The 27,185-nt window shown below is 42.4% G+C and overlaps 1 protein-coding gene across 2 annotated transcripts in view; it reads right to left on the reverse strand.

Moving 5' to 3' along the window:
- Napb (NSF attachment protein beta) overlaps nt 1–16,845 on the reverse strand; it is a 39,798-nt gene extending 22,953 nt beyond the window's left edge. Inside the window, exons 1-3 of one of the 2 annotated variants that reach the window (XM_028881832.2) lie at nt 16,660–16,845; nt 4,176–4,255; nt 1,554–1,670 (exon numbers count right to left, since the gene is read on the reverse strand). In XM_028881832.2, coding sequence (XP_028737665.1) covers nt 1,554–1,670; nt 4,176–4,255; nt 16,660–16,757 — 295 coding nt within the window. In that variant the 5' untranslated portion in view covers nt 16,758–16,845. Of the gene's footprint in view, nt 1–1,553; nt 1,671–4,175; nt 4,256–16,659 lie in introns of those variants that run through there. The other variant, XM_028881833.2, reaches the window with a different exon arrangement.
- Nucleotides 16,846–27,185: the final 10,340 nt, after the last annotated feature.

A 27,185-nucleotide genomic window follows, 5' to 3' on the forward strand; every position in this document is an offset into this window, starting at 1 on the left:
TATACAAGGCAAATCCAGTCTTCATTAATATCATGTGTGTTTATATTCATTTTGGCAAATATCACTTCTTCACAAGGAAGACCATTTCAGTAGTCTCCACTCTTCATGTAGCCAACATCAAAAGCACTTTGTAATGCTTGTTCAGCTCTTAAGCCAAATATATAAATGTGTATACTGCTCAAAGATGCTAACTTTTGGTATACTGAAAGTTACATAAAAGTTACAGTGGTATACATATCCATGAAATGAAGGGAAAACGTTACATGGCAATGCTAATAAATTATATTTGTTTCCTAAGATGCTGAGCCAGAAAATGTCCTCTCACAGAACAGTGTAGCCAACAGCACCAAGTTTGCCTTCAGTTTGAAAGGGAGCAAGGAGGCAAGCTTGACCAGAGAAACAGAAGTGACTAGAGCAACAAAAATAAAAAGCCACTTCCCCTAAAGTGTATTTAAAAATGTACACGCACCACTATACCTTACAAATTACAGGAAAACAGAGAGCGAACCTATCCATAACGCCACTCAAGCCCGGCATTCCCACTTCAGCACCTTACAGTGTTCTGGATGTGTTTCTACACGCACAAGGGTTTTTTCAGAAATTGTGGCCACGCAACACTCGGTTCCTTAATTTAATTAGCATGTGACCATTTACCAGGTCAACAAACATTCTATGAAACCCAGCACTTTGGTTTCTTTGAGGTAGGGTCTCATATCCCAGGCTGGTCTGCAACTCCAGAGTCTCCAGCCTCTGTCTCCCAAGGGCTGTGGTCATGGGTGTGTGTCACCACAACCAGCCCCAAACCAGGGGCTTGGATGCCTGTGTGATATCCTACACTATGGAGTCATTCAGCTCACACCCGCCATGCCCAGTCTTTCACTGTTGGAAATAAAAACATGGCTGATCTTTACACAACAAAGCTTGATGACATTTTTCTTTGGACTATATTCCTAGAAGTTTAGATAAAAGACGACTTAAAGATAACCATGTACATGTATGGGATTTTAATATCTTAGTTTAATTATTCTCCAAAAAGAAGTAACATTTGCAAGAATTTTACTAATTTAATGTCCAATATTCTTTCCAAAAAAAAAAAAAAAAAAAAGCTTTGAAAAGCAATTAGAAAAACAATGAAAAGTATTGTGTGGCTAAGACACAATACTTTTAACCACTGAATACTCTATTCCTTCACTAAATGAAATACATTTAGGAGGATGGGAACACCAGGATTTCCTTCTTAGTTCAAGAACATATTTCATGAAGATGAGATAAGGTGCCTGTAATCCCAGCACATGAGAGGCAGAGGCAGGAGAGTACAGAGCTTCTAGTTTGAGGCCAGCTTTAGCTACATGATGAAAAACTGTCTCAAATGTCCTTTAACTCCTCCAAATCGATGTCTTTATGATTAGAGTAGACATTATTAAAATGACCAAAATTTCTTTTTTATCTCATAATGCAAGAATTCTTATTACCAGGACTCAGAATGGCACACCAACTTCAACACCATAGGAAATGCTGCTGGCCAGTGACACAGAGCCACCAAGTGGCCTTACCTTGAGGGTCTGCCTTCTTGTAAGCATTTCCAGCATCGACAAAGCTCGTGGCAGAGTCATGTTTGCTCTGAAGCTGCATGTGGAGCTTGGCGGCTTGACAAAACGCATTTCCTGCAGCTGAAGAAGATGCCACAGTTAAATAGTGAGGAACAGCCTTCCCAAAGAAGGCTCCAGGGCCCACAGGATAAGGTACAGGTCTCTAAAAAAGGCCCGCAGCCAGAGACCATGGGTATCAAGACATGTGCATCTGGGTGTTGGTCACCTTTCCCTGATAGTTCCAAAGGATCTGCCAGGCATCCTGGACACCAAGTCACCTTTCTCTGGCCCACCCTTCAATGACTGACAGCCAACATCTGGGCTCTTGAGCTCTATCCCATACCATAAGATCAGCCCAACAAGGGGTAGTCAGCCTCACACAGTTAAAGGCCAAGCACTGAAGCCAAGGCTATTCATCTACTCATTTCTCAATCCCAGTGCCCATGTCACTCAGGTGTCATGTCACTCCACTAGGAAAATCATGACTTAGAATGGCATTAAAACCATAATTCAATGGTTCTCAACCTTCCTAATGCTGCGACCCTTTAATACAGTTCTTCATGCTGTGGTGACCCCTACCATAAAATTATTTTCATTGCTAATTCATAATTGTAATTTTGCTACTGTTATGAATAGTAAAGTAAACATCTATGTTTTCTGATGGTCTTAGGTGACTCCTGTGAAAGGGTCTTCAGTCTCCAAGGAGTTGTGACCCACAGGTTGAGAACCACTGACTTAGAGTTTAAAATCCTTGGGGGGAAGATATGATATGATTTGCTACGACAGGATCTTGCCTTCCCTGAAGCTCCACTCACAATCCTCTTCTGCCTCAGCCTCCCAAGTGTCAGGACTACAGATAGGCATGTGCCCAGGCTCATGGTCTGAATGCTTGTTCTCTAGCAGGCAGTACTATTTTGGTTAGTTCTAGAAGCTTTATTTATATTTACTAAGTAAATATACTGAATATCTACCACATCAGAGACACGATGTGGACCCTGGAGATGCAGTCATAATGGAAACACATAAACACTCTGACCTTCAAAAGAACATGCTAGTGAGGGCCACTATGTGATGAATACATGTAAATATAAATAACTAAAACACCATGTAACGTCCATGTTTTTTGGTAGGTAGTAATATGGCTAGTGGGGAAGAGTAGTGAGTTTCCAGGAAGTAGATTATTGCTTATAAGAGGTAGTCAAAAGAGAGCTGGCTGAGAAGGTAACATTTGAAGATGGACCTGAAGAAAGCAATCAATGAGGGCAGAGTATGCAGACAGAGGTAACAGCACATGCCAAGGCTGTGGGGTGGGAGCCAGGCACATGAGCATGAGCAGAGCAGATCAGAAAAAGGATGAAGACAGTCCTGGAAGGTCAGTGTACAGACCCAATACATGACCTGACTTACTCTGCCTCAGTAAGACTGACCAGGAGCTCAGCATGGTGGCACATGCCTACTATCCTAGGACCTGGGAGATGGGGCAGGAAGACAGCTCCAAGTACAAGACCTATCTGGGCTTATAATGAGTTCCAGGACAGCCCAGGCTCCATAGTCAGTTACACTGTCAAAACAAAACTGAGAAAGGGCAGAACTTGGGGACACTGGGGACACTATCCTGGCAACAGACAGAGGCAGGGTGCTTGTAAGGCCTCCACAGGTACACAGAGAACAAGGGCCTCTCCAAGTGAATTTCCTAGGACCTGACCTTCAGAGGAAACAGGTAAGCATTCCTGGGTAAGATCCCCTTTTACCTGGGATTATAGGACTTGAATAGAAAAGATGGACTGCTGGGACAATTCTGTTTGTCTTCCATTTGTTCTTCAGTAAAATACAACGTGGGCCTAAGTCCTTCTGAAACCCTTCCATCTCCCTTTTAACTAAAGCTCTACTGCAAACTAAGCTGATAAAGGAACTTCAGAGCCAGATGCTGACATTCAGATCCACCCAGCTCAAAAGCATCTTCTCCTCTGAAACAAAGTGTGTGCCTTAAAGGCCATGGGAAACAGCAGCTAGTAAAAGGCAGGAGCCATTCTGCACCTTACAACAGCTGTTTGCTAAGCAAGAGACCCATGTTCTCTCTGGCCCAAGCCTGCCTCGACAATCACTTGCATAAAGATCCCACCACCATCTGAGCTATAGAAGTCTCTTTCTCCAAGGGAAAAAGAGGTATTTTTCTTTCCAATTTGTGTTAGCAAGGGCAATCCCCCCAGACAAGGAAAAGAAGAATCTTAGTGTGAGGACTTACTTTAAAGAATGTGTTAGCTAATGGGGGCTTATGTAAAGATCTCTCGCTGTCACTCAGTTCTCAGTGAATTCAGAGTAGAGAATTGTTTTGAAATTCTCAACTCATGCTAAGGCCATTTCTATCCATCTTGTTAGTTCTCAATGAGTTTTCCTATAATTACAGCATTGTATTTACTGGAATACAATTCTAAGAAGCACACCTACTTTTCCTAGTCTATGAAATGCTTCTTTCAGATTTGGGACCAACAGTCTCACTCTCTAAAGGAAATACACAGTCCTGTCTTCCTACAGAATTATGTTCTAAAGTGTTTGCCTGAGAAGTAAACAAAATGTCGTACATACCACTCCAATTCTTGGCCATCTTGAACATATTTGCGGCTCTGGTATACATTTCACATGCTTCTTCTATTCTCGTGTTTCCTCTAAGAGAAATTTAAAGGTTACACTTGTTAATAATCATCCACATCTCTCCTCCCTCCCTGAAACAATAAGGACATTATTTTATTATTTATCATGAATTATTACTATATTATTATAACCCTGAAATACTCAATGAGCTCTCCTATGCATGAGACAAACTACAGAATCTTAACAGCTAAATACTGTTCCTGACCCCAAATTCTGGATGAGGAGGCTGAGGAAGGCTAAAGTTACTGTCCTGGGCCACATACTCAATGCCATTCACCTAGACAAAGACCTGGTGAATCCAGAGTCTACAACGTTAACTAGAGTGTTCTAGGTATAACAAATGCAAGTTTGGGGCTCAGTGGTTAAAAACACTTGTTCTTGCAGAGGACCTGGGTTTGGTTTCTATCACTTAAATGGAGGCTCACAACCATCTGTAACTCCAGTTCCAGGAGGATCTGATACCCACTTCTGACTTCTGTGGGCAGCAGGCATGCTCATGGTATATATACATATATGTTGGCAAAGCACTCATACACACAAAAATAAATATATCTTGCTAGTGGCCATGTCAGAGGAGCAGCAGGTGGCAATTGAAAGGGTGTCAGCCCACTAGGAGGCAACTCCCTGAGGTGACTCTCAGATAGGCAAGGCCCTGAGACCACAGACTCCAGAATGTCTTTTGCTTCTGCTGAGCCTTTACATGTTTGCCGCTGCCATCTTTCTCTGGTATCTGGCATGGTGTGAATGAGGGTGGGGAGATCCCCACTGTCTGTAATGTAGTGTGTTTATCTCATGGAAACATCCCATTCACCTGTGGATTATTATGAAGATGATTTCTTCCTAAACTGTACTGTCTAATTGATAATAATAATGTTAGTTTAAATTGAGTTTTGATGATAAAAAATAAAACCAGTTAGTGTCACACAGCTAGAACACATGAGTTTCTACTGAGGAGTCATATAGACTGTCACTTAGGTTAATGATTAAGGAAAACAAGTGAGTCCCAATAGCATAGCTAGTTTAAATTCTTCTAATCGTAATGCTGGGAGGTATGTTCACAGGTATCATTAGCTGAAACAATGCCTCAAAATAACTTCAGGTTAGATCAGATGTTTTGATAATAGCTTTGAGATGAAAAACCCCAGAAAATAATCTAACGCTCACAAGGACACATAGCTGAGTTATAGATTCATTAGGTTAGGGTCAAAAATACAAAGCAGGCCCAATTGTTGCTAGCTGACGTACTTTCCTTGCTAGGTTTGGTTGATGATCAAAGGTGATAATTAATTCTTTGTGCCCATTTTTGCCCTCAATCTTCTGATATAAGAAACTATTGATGAGTGGATATGCAGCCCAAGATTTAAAGTAAAGCTGACTGTTTTTCATGTATAAAAGTTTAGCTTTATGATTCCTTATAAGATTACTGTAGCATGAATCTTAAAGATCTTATTAATAAAATCAAACCTGAGGCCAGTTATTGGGGTGAACGCTGGAAGATCAGAGAAGCAGAACAAGCCACAGCCACCTCACCTCACCAGTTCCTCAGCTGATCCTGTTTCCTCAGACTGGAAGCCTCTGAGTCCTCATCCAGAATGAATCTCAGCTGAACTGTGCTGCTCGAAAGCCTGAATGCTTAACCAGCCAAATGCTTCTAGTTTCTGGTCCTCATGCCTTATATACCTTTCTGCTTTCTACCACCATTCCCTAGGATTAAAGGCATGTGTCACCATGCCTGGCTGTTTCTAATGTAGCCTTGAACTCACGGAGATCCAGAGGGATTTCTACCTCTGTAATGCTAGGATTAAAGGTGTGAGTGACACCATTTTCTAGCCTTTGTATCTAGTGGCTGTTCTGTCTCTGACCCCAGATAAGTTTATTAGGGTGCACAATATTTTGGGGAACACAATACCACCACAGATTACCTTTCAAGATAAGTAATAAAGTGGTTCTTTCTCTCTCTCTCTCTCTCTCTCTCTCTCTCTCTCTCTCTCTCTCTCTCTCTCTCTCTCTCTCTCTCTCTTTCTTTTTTTTCCCAGAGCTGAGGACCGAACCCAGGGCCTTGTGCTTGCTAGGCAAGCGCTCTACCACTGAGCTAAATCCCTAACCCCAATGGTCCTTTCTTTGTAACTGCAAAATGCAGCCTACCAGTGAAAGAATACTTTGCTTGCTTACACTGTTAATCTATAACAAGTTGCTTGGGTATGAATGTACGTGGGTTCTTGGGATAATTTGGTTTTCACCTGTCATACTTAAAATGTTTAATCATGTAAGGGATAAAAAACATGCTGTTAAAGAACAACCAGACTGCAACCCACAGAACCAGGGAGGCTACATAGCAGGGGGGACCCTAGGATGACTGTGGCTGATAATAAGTTTTGGTTTTACTCAATTACTAGGCAAGCCTCAGTGAAACATTTCACTATTAGGATAAGAATTTGTACTGTAGAAAGCTGATAATAGAAAAATAAATGAATAAATTTTAAAAAACATGCTTTTTTTTACTGTTTGTTTTGTATTCATTGTAATCATTCACTTGAAAACCAAAATGTAACCACATTATAATTCCTATATTGCCTGAAAATTTGTTGGGTTATATAAGCTGTAGGAAAAAAGTATACAGTAGAAAGAACACAGAAGAATAGAGAATAAAGAAGGAAACCATCAAGACAGAGTGTGAGTGTTGCTTTCCCCTAACTCCTTCAGATAGAAAAGTCTAGTATGTGCTGACTCTGTGGATTTCCCTTTGAGCCCTGTACTGTTGGGGCCTGGCCCTCTAGGCAGCAATAATATCTAAAAATTTTTAGAAATGCAAGTTTTCTATCAGGCTAGGTAAATAGACTTCTTTATATTAAAGTGTATTTCTCAAAGAAGATTGCATTTTGAAGGAAGATACCTTATCTTGCCACTCTTTAACAGTTTAGCATAAATCCTAAAAGCCAGATGTGGTGGTCCAGGCGTGTAACCCCCACACTGGAGCAGCAAAGGCAAGAGAATGGTGAGTTCCAGGCCAGCTTGAACTCAATGGTGAGACCTTGTCTGAAAAGCAACTACCCAACCCCCAGAAAAGTCACAAAACTGTCAGCTTTGGTAGGGGTCAGCCTGTCTCCAAAATGGAAGAACCTCAGAGTCCTATTCTCACTAGGTACAGAAAAGCATTGTGTAAACATCTTGAGAAGAGGACACTCCACAAGCAACAAGAATGCATGTAGTTCTAGAAAGTTCTTCATTGGGCAGCTAATTCCTACTGATGGATAGCTTAATTTTTGTTTATTTTTAATTACAAAAATTATTTTATATAATAATTTGTTATGTAATAATAATGTAAAAATTATTTTATGAGTGTTTTGTTGGTATGTATCTCAGAAAGGGCATCAGAGCTCCTTGAATCTGGAATTACAGATGGTTGGGAGCCACCATGTGGATGTTGGGACTTGAACCCAGGTCCTCTGAAAGAGCAGCCAGTGTTCTTAACCACTGAGCCATCTCTCCATCCTCTACGGGATAGCTGTATACACTCAGCAATTTCTTCATACACAAAACCACATTAGTCTTTGGTGATTCACCTATAGTTCTGAATTCAACTCTGCTTCTAATTAGCTCAGGCCCTTCCAAACAAGATATTTGTCTATTTTGTCTGTGTATACTGCAAAAACAAAATCTCAGGGGAAGACCAAGGCCCAAGAGACTCTGACTGTGCAGCACATACGATGTGAACTTCAGAGTGCGGAAACACAGACTTGACAAGGAGTGGACGAAGGAAGACAAGCACATCTCCCGTGAGCTCGGGTAGATCGTAAGTGAACTAGTACAGATAAAGCAAGGGCCGGTGGAGTAGAATCTCTCTCCTTTGCTCCATTGCCAAGTATGCAACATTCTTTCCCTACAAACAGACCTCCACCATGTGAGGACAGGAAAGGATAACGCCAGATGCCAGCACCTTGACTTTCCAGGTCTACTCTCCAGGATTGAGAAAAACACCTCTGTTCTTCCTTTAAACTATTCTGTCTCAGGCATTCTGATGTCACAAGCCAGACTTAACACATCAAAGCCAAGAGTGTTGGGGAGAAAGAAGCAGGAAGGGGTATCATAGGCAAAAGGTGTGTTGTTTCATTCGGGGGTGGTTATTGTCATGGATGCACAGCTCCACTACGCAAAGATTTTTAAAAATCAGCAAACATTTCCGACAGGTAACCTATCTGCCAGTTTATATCTCAATAAAAGGCTATGACTGCCTGCCAAATAAAATAACCTAGGGCCATGTCACACAAAGAATGACAGGATGTCATCAAGCCATTCCAAAACCAAAGAGCCAAAACAAGCAAAGTTTTCGACCTCAACCTTCTGGTCCCTTTTCTCCACTTCAAATCTACATTAATTTCTTTAAAGATTTACTTTCTTTATGTGTATGAGTGTTTTGCCTGCATTTATGAACGTGCACCATTTGTGTGCCTGGTGCCTACAGAAGTTAGAAGAGGGTGTCAGATCCCCTAAACTGGAATTACGTAAGATTATAAGCTGCCATGTAGGTGCTGGGAACTGAACCCAGATGAGAAGAACAGCCAGTACTCTTAAGCTCTGGGCCATCTCTCCAACCCATCCACATTTCTTTTTCTTTTTCTTTTTTCTTTTTCTTTTTTTTTAAAGCAATGAACTAATAGGCTTCCCTAGTGGAAAATTCCTCATGAGAAGTTTCTCACTGTTAGTCACAGCTCCACAGAGTTAACACAAGCTAGCCTTTTCCCGTGTCTTGTTTTTCTGTCAAGTACCAGAAATCTTTAACTGTAATTACAGTGTAGTGCAGTCATTCTTATTAAGTTTCTAAATAAAACTAGCTTAATTAAAATGTACCTTATCTTACTTTCAAGTAGAAATGCGAACAACAACTGTGCTAAGTTCACACCAGATATTGCCACATCAGGTTATTTTCTTTTAATCATTATATATCATTATAATAACGGGAGGACACTACTTTCATCTTATAAAAGAGACACTGGCATCTGGAGGCCAGTGGTTCACCTTGGCCACTCAGCACAGGCTAGCAATGCAGCTGAGTCCTGACTTCAAATTTAGAGATCGTTGTGAAAAGGCTGGATGAGCCAGCTGGATTAGATCACGAAACACTTACCTGTCCTGAACAGAATTACTACAAGCATTCTCAACACTAGAGAAAGGGGCTGGAGTGATAGCTTAGTGGTTAAGAACACATACTGCTCTTGCAGAAGACCTGAATTTGGTTCCCAGTACCCACACCGGGTGGCTCACAACAGCCTGTGACTCTAGATCCAGATCCCGTGCCTCTGATCTTAAAAGGCACCTGCTCTCATGTGCACATCCCCATACACAGATACACAGAAGTACACATAAAAATCAACCTTAAAGAAAATTGAAGAAAGCCAGGCATGGTAGCATATGCCTATCACCCTAAAATTTGGAAGGTAGAGGCATAATGATCAGGAATTTAAGGTCATCCTCAGCAAGTTTGAGGCCAGTCTGTCCTATATGAGAACCTGTCTCAAAACAAATAACACAAACAAATAACAACAACAACAACAAAAACCTAAGGAAGACTCATTATCAAAAAAGGGGAATACAGTCTGGGGATGTGGCTCAGCTGGGAGAGTGCTTGCCTAGCATGCACAAAGCCCTGGGTTTGATCCTCACCCAATCCATATAAACTGTACATGATGGCCCGTACCTGTAATATTAGCACTTGGAAAGTAAAGGCAGGAGGATCAGAAGTTCAAGGTCATCCACCATACAATGAATCATGCCAGCCCTGGGAACATGAGACTCTGTCTCCAAAGGGGTGGGGGTAGGGTCCTTTAGGAAGCCACATAAACACAAAAAGTATGCTGCTGATAGGGTAAAGATTCCTGCCACACAAGCCTGGCAACCTAAATTCAATCTCCAATCCATGTAAAGACAGAAGGAAAGTACAGACTCCACAAATAACTGTAAACATTTTGGAAAATGTCTTTCGGAAAAGTACCTCAATTACTTACTTCATGTACATGAACATTAAATATTACAGGTTTTAAAGACCACGACTCAGAATTTACAAATAATTTAACTGATGGCTACCCTGAGCTCCATAGGTAGAACAGTCTTGGAAACAACAGATTTTGAAGAGAATCTCTGCTATGAAGTAACATTATGTCAGCCAGCACACAGCACTAAGTGCCATGAAGGAAGCTGAACTGAGCTAAAGCCAGTGTCTTTTGGTATTAGAGGTTTCTGACCTTGAACAAGGAAATACCTTCTCCACCAAGAAAGGAAACACTAGCAGGCACAAGCCCTGCCTCCACCTGGAGGCCCCAGCCTGACACCCGTTCATTTCGGAGGCAGAAGCTTCTTGGTCACTTACTGAGCGAACAGCTGCTGAGGTCAGTATGTGCCACACGACACTAAGGAGGGAGGTCGAGTGCTCACAAAACCTCATGCTTTGGGAATGAAGTCGCCTGAGACAGCACATCCAGCCCCAGCCTGCTCCACTGTGTTCAAAACCCCAAGGCAGCCCACCAAGGGTCATTGAACCGCAAAGCGGTCAAAACCCAATTGATCCCCAAATCCTCCGAAGCCCTACTTTCCCCCACCCTGCAGAATCACTGTTTGGAGCACAGAGCCACACTGGCAGCTATAATACATACTATTTTAAAACTGTGGGTGGGAGGAGGGAGGTATCAAAGTAGACTTGTGGGAACTAATGGCACACACACATCATAAGATGTACCCAAAAGGAAAAGGTGACAACTGCCGAGGCAGAAATAAAGCTGGCTCTAAAATCACAAGATACTAGAGTAGAAACATCTCAAATAATGACAGTTACAGCCCTGCATCAGTGTGCAGGCACAACCAGAAAGAATTCAGGTCTATAATGAGGATACCCTGAGGGCTATCCAGCCACACCAAACTACAAAGACAAGGACCACTGTACTAATTCCTGGGAGCATGGTGAGGTGTGTGTGGGAGGCTGTCACCCAGGACAACACTTCTTCACCAGCAGGAAGGTATTAGCCTAACCGATAGAGAGAGGTCTGCACAGGGCCTGGCACAAAGGGTATAACGGCAATGCTAGCTGCTGTGTGGATGGAAGACTCTGTCTACATCACTGCTTTTCATTGCTGCTGGTTATATATATAAAGTTAGAGTCCAGCCTGGTCTAGATAAATGAGTTTTAGGCCAGCTAAAGAGTAAGACCCTATATTAAAAATAAAATAAAACCAGAATACACCAGCCAATTTTGGTTAGATGTGTTAAAACCTCAAACAGCCCTGACATCTTGCAAAGGCTTTGCTTGCTCAATTCACCTGCAGGTAGGTTTGATGTTGGTTCTTTCCTAAGGGTTCTCACTCTCTACCAAAGGCTATCCTCTTTATAATTTCTCAATAGAATGAAGATTCAGCAGAAGCACAGGGTGGTTCTGCATTTCCAAGGGGAAGCAAATGTCTCTTCCACTGAACTTCCCCAGAGTCAGTCATGTAGCTACAGCAGGCTCGTGGGGAAGGGGGAGCTGGCTGACACAGGGCACACGGCCACTGGATGAATGTGTGATCCTTCTTATATAATACATAGTTCCAATGTAGGAAATGCACACAATAAAAAATGGACAAGGTAGAATTTGGGCTCAAAAGCACCAAATAAGATAAGCAAGTTCATTCCATAATACTAAAGATAAAGCTCACAATGGAAGTGAATATCTTTATATGAAAGTAGTACTTTCTTAAAGCAGAAACTACAAGAGAGCCACAGAGAGAAACACATGAAGAGAACACATTAACACACCTCTCTTAGTCAAAAGCAGATCAAATACTTTAAAAAAGACACAAAAGGCCTAGTCCTAATTATATAGTCAGTAGTTAGATATTATGGATCTCTATCAAACTGGGAAGCAAACATCTACCTTCTTGTGAGCTCACAAGGACCATCCAAGAGTACTGATAACATATTAGGCAGCAAAGAAAGCAAAGAAATAGCTGCTAGTTTTCTAATCATAAGGAAATAAGATGGGAATTTACCAGAAATACACAAAAAGGCTCTTGGGCCGAGAAGGATGCCCCAGAACAACGCCTGGATCAAAGGAGAAACAAAGGAAGATAAAAACCCCAAGTATCAGGTTCTACAGCACAACAATAAAAGCAGTTTAAAAATTCACACCCAAACTAGATTCATATAAGTAAAATAGAGACAGCAAATTAATAACCCCTGCAAAAAAAGAGTCACGGAGAAAAATAAATGATAAAGAAAATCAGAAGATCAGTTTTTTTGACAAAAACAAAAACAAACAAACAAAAAAATTAACCAGGACAGGGCAATATTATTTACAACCATTCATGAGTAATTCTCAGAAATAAGGAATATCTGAAAAAATCCAAAGTACAAAATCCCAGAATTACAGATTTTGATGGTATTTATTATTATTTCTCTTCTATATAATACACAATTATCCACATTTTAGTTCTTACATTATAAGAAACATACACAAATACTCCCATCTTCTTACACAGTAACATCCGTCTGTGTAAGTAAACCTACATGTAATCTACATTCACTGTCTTGTTTTTGAGACAGGCTGGCCTGAAGCTCAAGACCCTCCTGCTCCAGCCTCCTGATTGCTGGGATCATAGACATGGGTAATGATTTTTCTGTTGCTTTTTCTCTTCTTGTTTCTGAGATGTTTCTCTACATATTCCTGGCTGTCCTGGGACTCACTATGTAGACCAGGCTGAACTTGCTCTGTAGACCAGGCTGGCCTCGTACTCACAGAGATCCACCTGCTTCTGCCTCCTTAGTGCTGGAATTAAAGGTGAGCACCACCATTAATCCAGCTGATTAATGACTTTTTAAAAAGTTGAATCTACATTTAAGTATTAATTATAACTGAGAATGATGTAAACGCTATCAAGGCTATCACATGACCATGCTAAACATGGAAACACAATCTTCACTGGAATAAAAACAAGTGAAGAATATAGATATAGCCTACAAAAACCTAAGAAATATTTGAATTTCACAAAGTAAGTAGACTCATGCTTAGTTGCAGTAACCCAAAAGGATCCATCACTAAATTTACACTGAGACCACCAAATATATAGCTCTTTAATTAGCCCCAAGATTGAGGAACATTTCAGCAAAGAAACCATCGGGGGCTGGGAATATAGCTCAGTGGTAGGATAAATGCTTGTCTAGCATGTACAAGGCCTGGGGGCTGCATCCAAACAAAATGAAAACAAACAAACAAACACATAAAGGTAGCTCAGAAAAACTGTCCTGTCATTCCCTAAGTATAGAACGTGCACTGTGTAAGACAGCCTCAACTTGTGTTCCCCTAGCAACAAATGAAGAGAGCAAGCAGGTCTTTGCAATTAGAAAGTATCCTACTGTCAGTTTGGCCAACCTTATGATCATTCTAGCAGATTGTTGAGATTCTAAACTAGAATTTGAAATTAACTACATATTTCCACAGCTCCTCTCTGGCAATGCACTAGGTGAAAATTCGACTTTTTCAGTGGTAGTTTTATACTGTGCTCTTCAGAAAAAGTGAGAACTAATTTGACTCCCCAGCTAAAAAGACACATCTTTCTTCAGCCAGAATTGATAGAAAACCAAACAAAAGTAACACTGGTGACAGACATGTCTGCATCCTTCCTCAAAGACTCTCCTGGAGGGGAGCTGCAAGGGACTTTGCTGGGGAAAGAAAATGCACTGATGCCCCCTTCCCACTTCAGCTTCCAGGCAGAAAAGGCCTGTAGCTTAAACACCGAGGAACCATCCAATGGACCCACTCTCGAGAATATCCATGCATATTTCCATCTAAAGCAACAACAGAAAGTCAGAGTTATGGAGCAATATGAGAACACAGTATTGCCACAAAAGCATTGTGCAGCATACAGATGAACTCAAGCTAGGCTTTAATCTGCAGCTGGGAGATTAACAGTCAGTGACATGAAACATCTGCAATAAGCCAAATGCCTTTTCAAATGTCAGCCAAGTCCTCAAAAAACCACCTGTGCATCTCTTAAATAAGAACTCTGATGATACTTAGGTGAACCAAGACATGTGATTATTAATTCTCTTTTACCCTGAGGATATCACATGGGGATAGATGACACTACCACAAATGAAAGACAAAACCTAAGGGAGGCAGGCAGGGAAACATGTAAGGTGATGACAGATGCACATAATGTCACAACCATAGAACTCTGATACAAAACCTTAGTCTTCCCATTAAAACTCAAAGAGAAATAGGTCTGGTTTGGGGTTTCAAATACTACATACTTAGAATAAATCTCATGAAGCTCTATATATTCTTCTTCCCCTAAACTTTCCAGGACCAAATATTGCTGGAAACCTCCCAGTCTTCATAATGCAAAGGACACTTGACCTGGCCAAAACTCTTAAGGTATTTATTTACTAAAAGACTAGTGACCAAGCTTTTGGCTCCAAAATCCTGCAAAATTCAATCCATCTGCCCTTCTACTTCCCTGATAAGAGGAGTTGACAGCTTTTATGAATATGTGGATAATCATCGGACAGCTGTTTCCAGCATCCATAGACCTAAGTATTTAAAAAAAAAATAAACTCACTGATCACTAATCACGTGATAAACTGTGGATTATAGCAGAAGAAACTGAGGCCCAAAGAAGCAAAGTCAACCTGTTTCAGGTTCCAAAGCTATGACAATAACCTGACCTGCTGCTTCTACATGAGTAGGATGTAGTAACTCTATGCAAACTGAGGGTGAATAAAGGAAGATGAAAGTCTTCCTAAATGGCCTGTCACTGACAGGGCAGCAACAGTCAAAATGATGTTTCTTCAAAAATATTCCTCAAAATCCTGTTAGATGACTGCCTCAAGATTTGACCTAGTTTCCCCAAAACAATGGACCTCTTGACCAAAAGAAATGTCCATAGCTGGCTCAAATATCCTGATTTGAAATATGTTGTGCATTAAAATCACCTCCCACAGTGAGGCACTCTGCCACCAAATTTCACACAGTGAATCTCTTGTGTTTTGTGACTCATAGACAGGAATTAGTAATTGGTACCTGCATTAAATACGAAGCAATGCTCCTTGTCCCTTTTGAAGGGGAAACAGAGTATCCATAACTTACAGCTATGGTTTCAAGCCTCATATTACATGAGAAATTTTGGACCTAGTAGTGATAAATGCCCTTAGAGGTCCCCAAGGATGGTCTCCTCTTTATCTTGGCTATCATGCTACCATGCACTGTATCAAAGTGACCCTAAGCATTTCCTGGAGATAGAAACATAACAGGGTTTCACTAAACTGTTACATAATAACAAATATTATAATTAGCAGTCAAATGGATGAAGTTGGAAAAAGCAAGTCAAAGCTCATTGTGCGTGTTTTCAGAACTAAGCGTCCAAATAGAATTTGTACAGAAATAAAATTGTGTCTCATAATGCAGTAGTTAAGTGTGTACCACTAGTCCTTCCCGATAATTAAAATCTGCTCTTAGTAAAGATCTTTCGCTTTCAAATGAGGGAAAAAAAAATGAGGCACACACGTAATTTCTGCCGCTGTCATAAACAGCTGAATCATTCGCATAACCAACAGCCCAGAATTCTTCCACAAGCTCTCAGTTCAGGTTCTGCTTTTTGAAAGCTCAGAATGCAAAGCCTTCGCTACTACAGCCTGTTAAGACGAAATCACGGGAATCCCCAAAGATACTGACTTTAAACAGAGGCAATGTTACGGCCCATCAAACAGGAGGCCTGGGCTACGAATACAAATCACTCGGGCAAAGGAAAAACACACCATCCGAGGAAATGACTGTAAGGCCCGTGGGCTGAGGCCAGCCGCCAAGTGCCCAGGATATAGGGGCGCCAACCTCGCGCTCCCTGGGAGGTGCTAACAGTTGCCAGGCGCCAGGCTGAGTTCCAGGACCTACCCGTCCTGGCTCCCCTAGATGATAAAAGGCCCGAACCAGGATAAATTAATGAATCCGGTCCGCAAGGAAGGTGGCGTTCCCAGAGGAGCAGCGGACCCTGGCACCAACACCCGACCATAGGCGACGCGAGGGGGCAGGGGGAGGTGTCACAGAAGTCTCCGGGGGCGTGTAGGCGTTCTGGGCTGTTAAAGGGTGCCTGGGGGGGGGGTGAGGGCTACCGGTTCTTCGGGCGCGGGGGGAGGTGGGGGTGCCCAAGGCCTGAGGATCCTTGAAAGGTTCTGGGTCTTGCAGTGTGTGCAGACTAGAGCGCCCTAGGCATGGCCCACGGGATGCGATGGTCCCTAGGGGCTGCGGGACCCAAGGCAGAACGTGGGCCACTTGGATGTGTTCTGAAGGATGTGGGAATCCAGGAAACCTAAGCAGTTGCGCGGGGCACTCTGCGGTGGCAGCCGGCTGGGCAGAGGACCAGGCACCAAGAACCCTAAGGGCAAGAACTCTGGTGCTCACCCGAACAGTCCTCGGAGGAAGGAGTGTGAGGCCTTCACTCGTTTCTCGGCCTCCGCCATCAGCTGGACCGCTTCTCGCTCCTTCCCTGCGTTGTCCATGTCGCCCGCAGCCGCCAAAGCCTCCTCCACCGACTTGTGATGCTCGCGGGACGACTTAACCCTTCCTCCAGCAGGTGCCGGCACGCAGGCGCGGTGCGTGGGGCCTGTAGGGAGCTGTAGTCCTAGACTCCATTATAGTGACAGCTGTGTCAGAAGCTATAACTACAGTTCCCAGAAGGCTGCTGGGCAGGGCCGGACGGGAGCCTGTCTTGAGGACCCCGAGTTCCCCGGGCTCAGGGAGGAGGGAGAAGGGGCGTGGCCCTCTGGAGGGGTCTTGTGCCAAGGTGGACTTCAAGGTTTTAAGTAGTGCAGAATTAGAAAATGACCGGTGGCTTCCAGGAGAGATAACCTAAGATACGCAGCATCAGGAATCACTGACCATGACTTGAGACCTGGCAATGGGTAGACAGTTGACCAGGCAATGTTAAAAAAAAAAAAAAAAAAAAAAAAAACCGCGAATGCTCAACCCATATGCAGGTACTGCAACTGCAAAACATAATTTAATGCAGCAGTTCAGCACAATTTCGTCAACCACGTGGTGCCCTCATCTCCCAACTCTCCCAGAAAAAGAGCAACAGCTGGCCAAAAGAGTTATTTTTAATTTCTGAGAGCAAGACGTTAAAAATGCATCATCTTCCCCAATATAAATTCAGGGTTGTTTTTAAGCGTCCCCAAACTGCAACTTTCTATTTCTATTGGTCCTCTTGTTTAGAATGAGTTGCATATCTTCCATGTAGGCATAATCCACTCATTTTATTGACCGAATTCTGTTAAATGGCTATGAGCCAGTGAACTCCTTTATCCTTTACATAATGCTGGCCACAGTGGGTGGATCTTGACAAAATTCCTGTCTGCCAGGAAGATTTTTAATCTACTAAATATCCATAGATAGTTGCAATCCTGTGCCAATGTCTTCTAGGCCTGTCCCAGAGGGAGCTGTTTTTTAATACAATGTCTAGACCGTCTAGGCTTGGCAGTGCTAATGTAGAGGTGGTGAGGCAAGTGGAATCACTGCCAAATGAGAGTTTCTGATGATTTAGAACTCCTCATGGATACACTATGGGGACTGGAAAGCAAAACATAGCTAAAGAAATGAAGCCTACAGTTGCCTTTAGCCTACTGGCTATGGGTGAGATAGGACCTCTGTTGGTCTTTTCTGTATCGAACACACAGATTGCAAGCCCAGTGCCACTTTGAGATCTTTGGCAGCAACTATGCAGCTCACACACGATTGAGCCTGTATGATAATGAGTATTCAGAGGCAGGTAATGCCTGGGGGGCACTCACCAACCTAAGACAGAGCACCTGTGTGGCCTGGGCAGGCGTCTCCGTGACAGGTAAGGTGACCTGCTGATGTCCCACGCAACCCAAGTCAGAAGCTCATTTTTTAATAAAAGGGGGACCTGTAGGGCCATGGCCCCCGTTTTGGGAAAAAAAGAGAAATGAAGCCTATCTTCAGAGAACAAAGCATGACAATTCAAAGTCCTTGCAGATGCAGCCAAAAGGTGTGCAGACACAACTGGGGAGAGAGAGAGAGAGAGAGAGAGAGAGAGAGAGAGAGAGAGAGAGAGAGAGAGAGAGAGAATGTGTAAGTGCATGTGGTTGACACTGGCTGAATGTTTCCTTAATTGTTCCCCATCTTATTTTTGAGACAAGGTCTCCCATTGAACTATAACCCACTGCTTAGGCTAGACTGTAGAACAGCCAGCCAGTGGGTGAGTGGAATCAGCCTTTCCTGTCACTCCCCAGCACCAAGGTTACAGATACCATTGTGCCTGATTTTGATGAGTGATGCAGATCCAAATTCATCCCCATGCTTGTACCACAAGCTTCTAATCCACAGAGGCATCCCCCAACCACTCTTTCACTTTTAACACATGCATTCCCATTTAATCTTCATCCATAAACTTAAAAATACATAGACATCATCAAGGTGCAAATTTGTAGTTTATGTTTTTTGTGTGCCAAGCCTTTAGGGCATCAGCTAAGAGGGAACATTTCCAATGCAAAGCACTCAGGAGACATGACTATAATTGTTAAGTGCCAATCGTTGAACACATTAGATTTATATAACTCTTTCCCGTGGAGGCATAGTTGAGTTGTATGAAATTTGGCTTCTGTGGAAATTTTCACATCTGTCCTGAAAAGGAGGGAAATTGCTCTTATCTGGAACACCCTGCCACCAGCTGACTTAAGAGAATGCTAGCAATTCTTCCTGATCAGTTGGAAGATCTGAGTTTTCTACAGACTTGCTCTACATTGGAATAATTGGCATTGAGGATACAGCCAATCCTTATTCCTATATTCCATGTTTGTAAATTCACTTACTTGCTAACACTTGTGATGTTCTTGTAGCCACTGTAAACATATTCAGAGTGGTGAAAGACATGAATGGACTGACATGTGTGTTCCACCTAAGATTGAATACAGTAGCCTCAGACTTCTGGGTCCATTTCTGTTAATAAGCACCCCTTTCATAGCCTCTGTAGTGCCATAACTTTTCATTTTAGGGATTTTTTTATATTGAAGGATTTTGTGGATCTCCAACTTGCAGATGGAACATTGTTGACTTTCAGCCTCCATAACTACATGAGCCAATCTTGAATAACAAATCTCTCCATATGTATATGTAAATATGCACACACACACACACACACACACACACACACACACACACACACACACGTTCCTACTGGTTCTGTGTCTCTCAATTCATCTACTCTCTACTACCCTTTTCCAGGGCATTGCAGGGATTCCATCAATGAGTCTTGAATTTAGCCAGCCATTCATAAGGGAGAGGTCAAGGGGTGAGTGCTAATACAGCATTTGTTCCCTAGTCCCTCCACAAAGTGGCCACTTGACACTCCCTGACTCTTTCTGGATTATTCCTTTCTCCTCATTGTTCTTGCTTAGGAGTTCTGGCATGGGTACTGCTACCCGAAGAAGACTTCCCTGTCCCCTGTGTCCCCTGGTTCCTTTGCATTTTCACCATTATGTAGAATTCTATTTAGATCAACCATCTTGAATTTTCTTCCTTCCTTTTTTCTTTTCTTTTCTTTCTTTCTTTCTCCCTTCCTTCCCTCCTTTCTTTCTTACTTTCTTCCTTCTTTTCTTTTCTTGACAGGGTTTGTTTGTATATCCCTGGCTATCCTGGAACTCTCTCTGTAGACTAGGCTGGCTTTGAACTTAGAGATCTACTTGTCTCTGCCTCCTGAGTGTTGAGATTAAAGGCGTGCACTAGCACTCGCTTTCTTGAATTTTTCTTGCTATCTTGCCACTGCTCACTGCAAAGATCCTCATTGACGTGTTCCCAACTCATTGTATAAGGCTAGTATGATCCTGAACCCCAAACCAGAAGAGAACAACATGAATGGAGAAACAAAGGGCAATTTCATTCATGACTATAATAGAGTATGAACCAAGCACAATACACATACCATGCACAAAATCCGGATGGATTGCTGACATACATGGAAATGCTAAAGTTTAAAATGTTTGGGAAAACATGGAGGAAAGTAGCATTATTAAAATGTTTAAGCAGCTTTCTGACCTTGACTTCCTAAGACATCAAAATTGCAAACCAGAAGAGAGAAAATCAATACATCCACTCCATTAAGGTTAAGAATTTCTCTCCTCTAATGTACCAAAAATAAAATGAAAAGGCAAGCCACAACCCAGAAAAAGATATTTGTAATATGTATACCCAAATCAAAAGAATCATCCAGGGTAAAGAAATCTTCCAAATCAATGGACACAAACAGTCAAATAGAGAGGAGGGCAGAGGCCTTGAACTTTCAGATTTAGAGGATTTCAACACATGCTTGGCCTTTAGCTTTCCCGGTTGGTGAGCAGGCTCCAGAGTCACTTGCTTTTCATTTTCTTTCAGAATAGGAACTGTTGGGAACTATTGTGGACTCCATAACACATGACTGTGAGCAGCACTCACCCTTCTATATGGTTACAGAGCCTTAGAATTTACTTTTTCTACCTGTATTTTTTTTTAAAGTTTTGTTTTGTGTTTTGAGACAAAGCCAGTGTGAAGCCAGGCTATCCTTTAACTCCCAATCCTACCTCAGCCTTCTGAATTCGGGGATCATAGATATGTGTCACCACACCTGGTAAAAAAAAGTTTAGATTAATAATTATTATTTAATTGTACACATTTAATGCATATAGTGTGATAATTCAATACACATGTAATGATCAGCTCAGGGTGATTAATTGTCCATCTCCTTATCATTGTATTAAATTCCTCAGAGTTATTTATAAAATGCATACTAGGCTACTGTGACTACAGATACCCACTGTGCTGTAGATTTACTTTTTCTAACTCCTGGTGTTTTGGTGCTTGCTCTCCAACTTCCCATTTTCCCCTATTACTATTCCACATTTAGCTTATTAAGCGTGTGTGTGTGTGTGTGTGTGTGTGTGTGTGTGTGTGTGTGTGTGCATGTGGGTATGTGTACAAAAATGTAGGTGTTCAAGGAGGCCAGAGACATCAGATCCCCTGTAGCTGGAGGTACAGATGGTTGTGAACTTCCTGATGTGGGTTCTGGGAACTCAACTTGGGTGTTCTGGAAGAGCAGCAAGTGCTCTTAACTGCTAAGCCATCTCTCCAAGCCTGGATAACATTTTGTTGTTTTGTTTTAAGATAGGTCCTTATTATGCATCCCATAGTGACCTTCAATTCATGATTCTTCTACTTTTAGAGCTCATATTGCTAGGACTACAGGCATGTCCCACTAGGCCTGGCAAGATATCATGCTTTTTAATGGGTACATAATAGCCATTAATATGTTGCATTTGCTGTCTCTCTCTGTCTCTCTCTCACCCTCTCTGTCTCTGTCTGTCTCTGTGTGTGTGTCTCTCTCTTTCTCTGTCTGTGTTCCTGTGTGTTCATAGGGAGGTCAGAGGACAACCTCAAGTGTCGGTCCTCATCCTTCACCTTGTTTGAAACAAGGTCTCTTGTTTTTCCGCTGTATGTGCCAGGGGAGCCGGCCCATGACTTTCTGTGATTCTCCTGTTTCTGCACCACATCTTTGGGTAGGGATGCCCTGGGATGACAGAGGCTTTACTACTGTCTGGTATTCCCATGGGTTCCAGGAATCAGAACTCAGATCCTTAGGTTTGAGTGGCAAGTGCTTTCCCTGTTGAGCCATCTCTCTTTCCATGTTCCAGGTTCTCTCTACTCATAGTAGACACAGTTCGGACACAGGATCACATGTTAAATGTTTGGCCCCCAACTAGAGGCACCTTTTGGGACAGCTATTGGAATAATCTCTGTAACATGCCATTTACCTATGATCTGGACATTTCTGGATTTTAGTATATGTCTCTGATGTTGTTCTTGCTGGTTGTATTTCTTTTTGTTTATGTTATTACCTTTCCCCTCTCCTGGACAATACTTGATAATCGTTCCTAGTATATACAATTTTACATTAGGTTAGAACTTTCTTATTTAGACAGAAGGGGGAGATGTAGTGGATATCTATTCTATGACTTGAAGCACCACCTCTAGAGATGTAGCAGGTAACTGTCCTACCTACCTATGACCTTGAAGTGCCTGCCCCTGGGACATGGCCTCAGGGCTACCCTTAAGACCTGAGATGCGGATATGGCTTGCTCTTGTCTCCCTCATGGGCTTGGGTGCTGGGACGAACTCAGGCAGACGAACAGTGTGGGACTGTACCTCGACCTTCCAGGACCCTATGATAAATCTCCTGTTCTGTAATGAGTCTCCCTTTCTAATAAATTCCTTTACGCTTTAAGCAGACTCTGTGGATTTCTCGTAATAGGAGCCTCTTGTTTCTTTAGATGGGGGAGTATGATTAGGAACTGTTAAATTATTTTTAACATGGAAAGCACCTGACGGAAAAAAATACTTAAGTTTGGGTGAAGAGGACAAGCTACCACCAGCTACTCCACCCTGAAGTCCTTAGCCGGCTCTTCCCTCCCAGGGAAGCACTGTGTAACTGTGAGAATGCTCTTTCTTGGCCTTGTGACTTCTCAGCTTTCTTAGTCTAGAGGAGAAAATGTACAGAGCACTTTGGGTCAATTCCAACCTGAGCCATCTGTAACACCACCGTGTGTCTCTAACATCCTGTGTGCCTGCTGCAGGCTTGCTTCTCAGGACCAGAAGGCATCTCTAGCCAAGGTCAGCCACATCCGTCTGTGGTAGCGCCAGAGATGAGGGTCCAGGGCTGCTGTGGGGACTGCTGATGGCTTCCTGGGCAGTACTGTCCCACAGTCAAGCCTGGGATACTTGAGCAGGTGGCAGACTGCTGATTGTTTCTTTCATGGCCATCTTGGAAGGGTGCCTGGCAACCGGTTGGATCTTAAATAGATTTGCTTCCTGTCTGTGTTATATCCAGGTCAGTATCCTGCCAGAGCAGACTATTTGGGGTACAGAAATATATTTTTTAAAAGCATGGTATATTCTTGGTTATCAAAATACTCATGTAATGTGGGGTTTTTAGTTGGTAAATATTCCCTAAATGTATGTACACTTGAAGCATCTAGAAGGACACATCAAGCTGAGCTGCTTGTGACTGGGGGGGGGGTGCTGTTCTTGGCTTCTTGTGTTGTTTCCTATAATGCACATATTACAAAATAAATAAACGCTTCTTTTAAAAGCTTAAGAAGAAAAGTCCAGAAAAGAAACCAAATGATACCAGCCTTCTTGTTTGTAAGGAATTATTTTATTTATTTACCCTGTGGGAAAAGAAGGTCCAGACATCAGATATAGGTGTAGGCTTTTTAAAAGAGTGCCACATTGTGACTCTTCTCCAAGTTCTGACACTGTATTTATCAGTGGAAAACAGATGTCCCTTGGTACCCATGGAGATTGCTTCCAGGGGCCTCTGCAGATACCAAAACTCTGTGGATGCTCTAGCCTTCTTACAAAACAGCATAGTGTTTGCATAAGACCTGTACATACCTCTCTATCCTTTTCACTGCCCCTGCATCTCTTAAAATCCCTAATAAAACACAAAGCTCTATGTAAGTATTCCATTTTTCAGGCACAGGCTTGGTCCAGAACTATTTTTTTTTAGGAGTTCTCTATTCATATTTGACTGCCTCCATAGTTACTGAATTCACAGGTAACAGATGTCCGCTGCTCAGCTAGGGTTAAGTTCACAGGAAATAGCAAGGAGCCCCGAGGCAGCTCCACTTTTAACACTCCCTAGTGAAGGGTTCCTCTTCTTATTTATTTATGTATTTATTTATTTATTTATTCTCCTGGCATGATTGGACACTGGCCAGCCAGCTTGGGAATTGAACCCAGTTCCTCTGGAAAATCAGTCAGTGCTCTTAATCACTGAGTCACCTCTCCCCTACACATTTATTTATTTGTTTGTTTATTTATTTATTTTCTTTTCTTATTGAAATAGGTGCCACACTAATGTCAATATGAGCCCTGATGTCTCTTAACCTACAAATGCTAAGTATCTGTGCAATTTATAATTTAAAATTCTCAAGCATCTATAATACTTTAGCTGTGAAATGTAACCTAGCAAAAGCTCATGTGTTAAAGACTTTGTTGCCGTCTAATGGGCTTTGAAGTCTGCAACCTCAGTGGATTATTCTATGGATGCACTAATAATTAGATGGCGTGATTAGGAGGTGATAAAAACTATGAGGTGAAGTTTAATTTGAGGAAGTAGATTAGCGAGGGAGCATACCCTAGAGGAGTATTTATTTCCCCTGGAGCACGATCTGCTGCTTTCTGTCTGTGTCCTGCCTGCCATGAGATATTTAGTCATATTAATGAAAAGCCAGCACGTCATCCTATGAGATACTTACTTTTATGATTATATGCTAGAATTCCAGCTAAAGAGAAAGTGAAGCTAAGGAGGTGAGGCAACTGGCCGAGCAGCCATGGAAAGGAGTACTTTTTTTCTCAGCTGCATGCTCTTTTCAGCAGCTCTCCTGCACCTTTCAGGGTCCCCCAACTGAGACCAGGACTAAGAAGTGCGAATGTCTAGACAGGGCTGCCGGGTCAGGATATGGTCTATCCTGTTGCCTAGACTGGAAAAAGCCCAGCATTCTTGATGTTTGCTAACTGACCTCATCATGGAGCAAGGGCACTCCACTTCAGGTTTCAAGTGAGAGGTAGAATACCATGAGCAATGCCTTTGGACCAGACTGATGGGTGGTTTAGTGCAGGTCCAGGAAACCTCAGTCAAGGTCAAGCAGAAGCCTGAGTAGTTTATCTTTATAGGTGGGGTATGATGTAAGGGAAAGCAGCATCAGCAAGGACAGACTAGGAGAAGGATGACTAAAAGCTGCAGCCAGGAAACATCCTTGCCTGCAGACTGCTCAGTCCACACAGCAGTGCACACTGCCTGTGGTGATAAAGCACATTATTTTTCTATTTCTTGCTTGTTTTCTTCTGGGAGCTGGACTGACGAATCTCAAACCTAGATGTTCATATGCAAAATGAGGAAGTAGTGCAACTCATGCAAGTTCCTTGAGGGACCTAAACACCACTCAACCATTACAGGCAGATCTCGGATGAATCCCACCTATCTGCCGGGTACCACTCATCCATCAGGGGCCAGGTTACCAAATTTTGTTCATCAGATAGAAGGCCAGATTTGCTAAGCATGTTGGAAAGACTCCTTTTTGAAAAAAGAAATAGCTACCTAGAAGCTGTCTTCCTTTAGGTGGAGGTGGCAAATGATAAGACGGCTTGGGTACAGGTAGGCAAGAGGGGCTATGGGGCAGGCTCCACTGTGTTAGTCTTCTGATGGCTTTGGCCAAAGTCAATCCTTTTTCTCTCAGCCATAAGCATAGGTCATGAAAAGGAGAACAGTGGTGGAAGGAAGTGTCTTCTGACTGATTGCATATTCCATAGGAAGTACTCTGGGTAGTGTCACATGCCTTTTATGTATCTACCTAGCCATTCGCCTCCCTATCCACACCCCAACCCATCCATCTGTCTATTTAACTATCATGCATCCATTTATCCCATACACCCACCCATCCATCCATCCACACCACATTATGAGTTGTAATTGACAAATAATCACATGTATTTATAGTGAACAATTTGAAGTTTTTAATACTTGTGTTCACTTGCAGAATCATCACTCACTGAAATCTACCTAATGAACGTATCTATTATCTAAGTTTCTCCTCTCTTTGACATTTCCCCACCCCCCCATGCCCTTTTCTTCCTCTGTGGATAAGCAGATCCCACATTTTCTGCTATTCCATGCTATCCTCCGTTAACAAGACCAGTGAAACTCTTTTCCTCTTATTCCACATATGTACTCATGTTTCTGATTTCCTTATATCCCCAGACATCTACAGTGTCTATTTTCCATGCAAAAAGTCTGAGCTCACAATTTTCCATTTCATAAACAATATAGTCTCCCTGTTTCATAAACAACATAAGGCTTAAATATTTCCTATTCATGAATTTTCCCAATAAGGCCTCATCCCATCCCATGGATTTTTCTCATGTCCTATGGACAAGACCAAGGTCCCTGTAATTGCCTCTTTACATGGATCCAGCCAAAGTTCATGTTTCTCCTTTGCTATGGGTGGAACAAGACCCCTGTAAGTTCCCCTTTAGTCCATGGAATTCTCAAGTCCCCATCTTCCCTATAGCCTGTAAAATTACGAGGCATTTTACTTCCACTTTCATAACCTGCAAAGAGCCTTATTTTTCCCTTTCCTTTGGGTGTGGCCAAGTTTAAACATTCTCCACAGCTGCTTGGACATGGCCTGTCCGTGTGTTTCTTTTCATTCCTGGATGTAACGAGGCTGTCATGCTCCTCTTATTTCACAGCTATAATCAGGAATCCAGTTTCCCAATTCTGTGAAGATAAACAAGCTCCTTCTTTTGTCCTCATTGTATTGTATTTCTCCTGGCCCCTCTTAATTCATGGTCAGGCTCCCAATATTCACCATATTTCTCATACTTATGGTTGTAACTAGGGTCTTTATTTTATATTTATTCCACAAATATAACATGATCCCCACTTCCCACATATCCACGGACATGTTGGTACTCTATATCCCCTTAGTTTCTTGACACTAAAATACTGCCCATTTATTCCATTGATACAATTAGGCCAATTATTTCTCCTTTGTTCCATGGTTTTAACTAAATACCTGTTTCTCCCTCATACCATGGATCTTCTTGGTATTGTTCAGGGAAAACTGGATCAGGAAACAAGATGCCTGAACTGATAGGGGCCAGAAAGCAGTTTAATTTGCAGTGTTGACACACACAGGGTCAGCAGAGGCTGGTTTAAAAAGCTGAGCCCCGGGGCTGAAGAGATGGCTCAGCAGTTATGAGTACTTGTTGCTCTTGTAGAATACCTGGATTCAATTCCCAGCACCCACATTGGTGGTTCAAAACTATGCATGACTCTAGTTCCTGGGAATCTGAAGCCCTCTTCTGACTTCCTCAGACAC

The sequence above is a fragment of the Peromyscus leucopus genome, chromosome 4 (genome assembly GCF_004664715.2).
Source record: "Peromyscus leucopus breed LL Stock chromosome 4, UCI_PerLeu_2.1, whole genome shotgun sequence".
Taxonomy (NCBI): Eukaryota; Metazoa; Chordata; class Mammalia; order Rodentia; family Cricetidae; genus Peromyscus; species Peromyscus leucopus.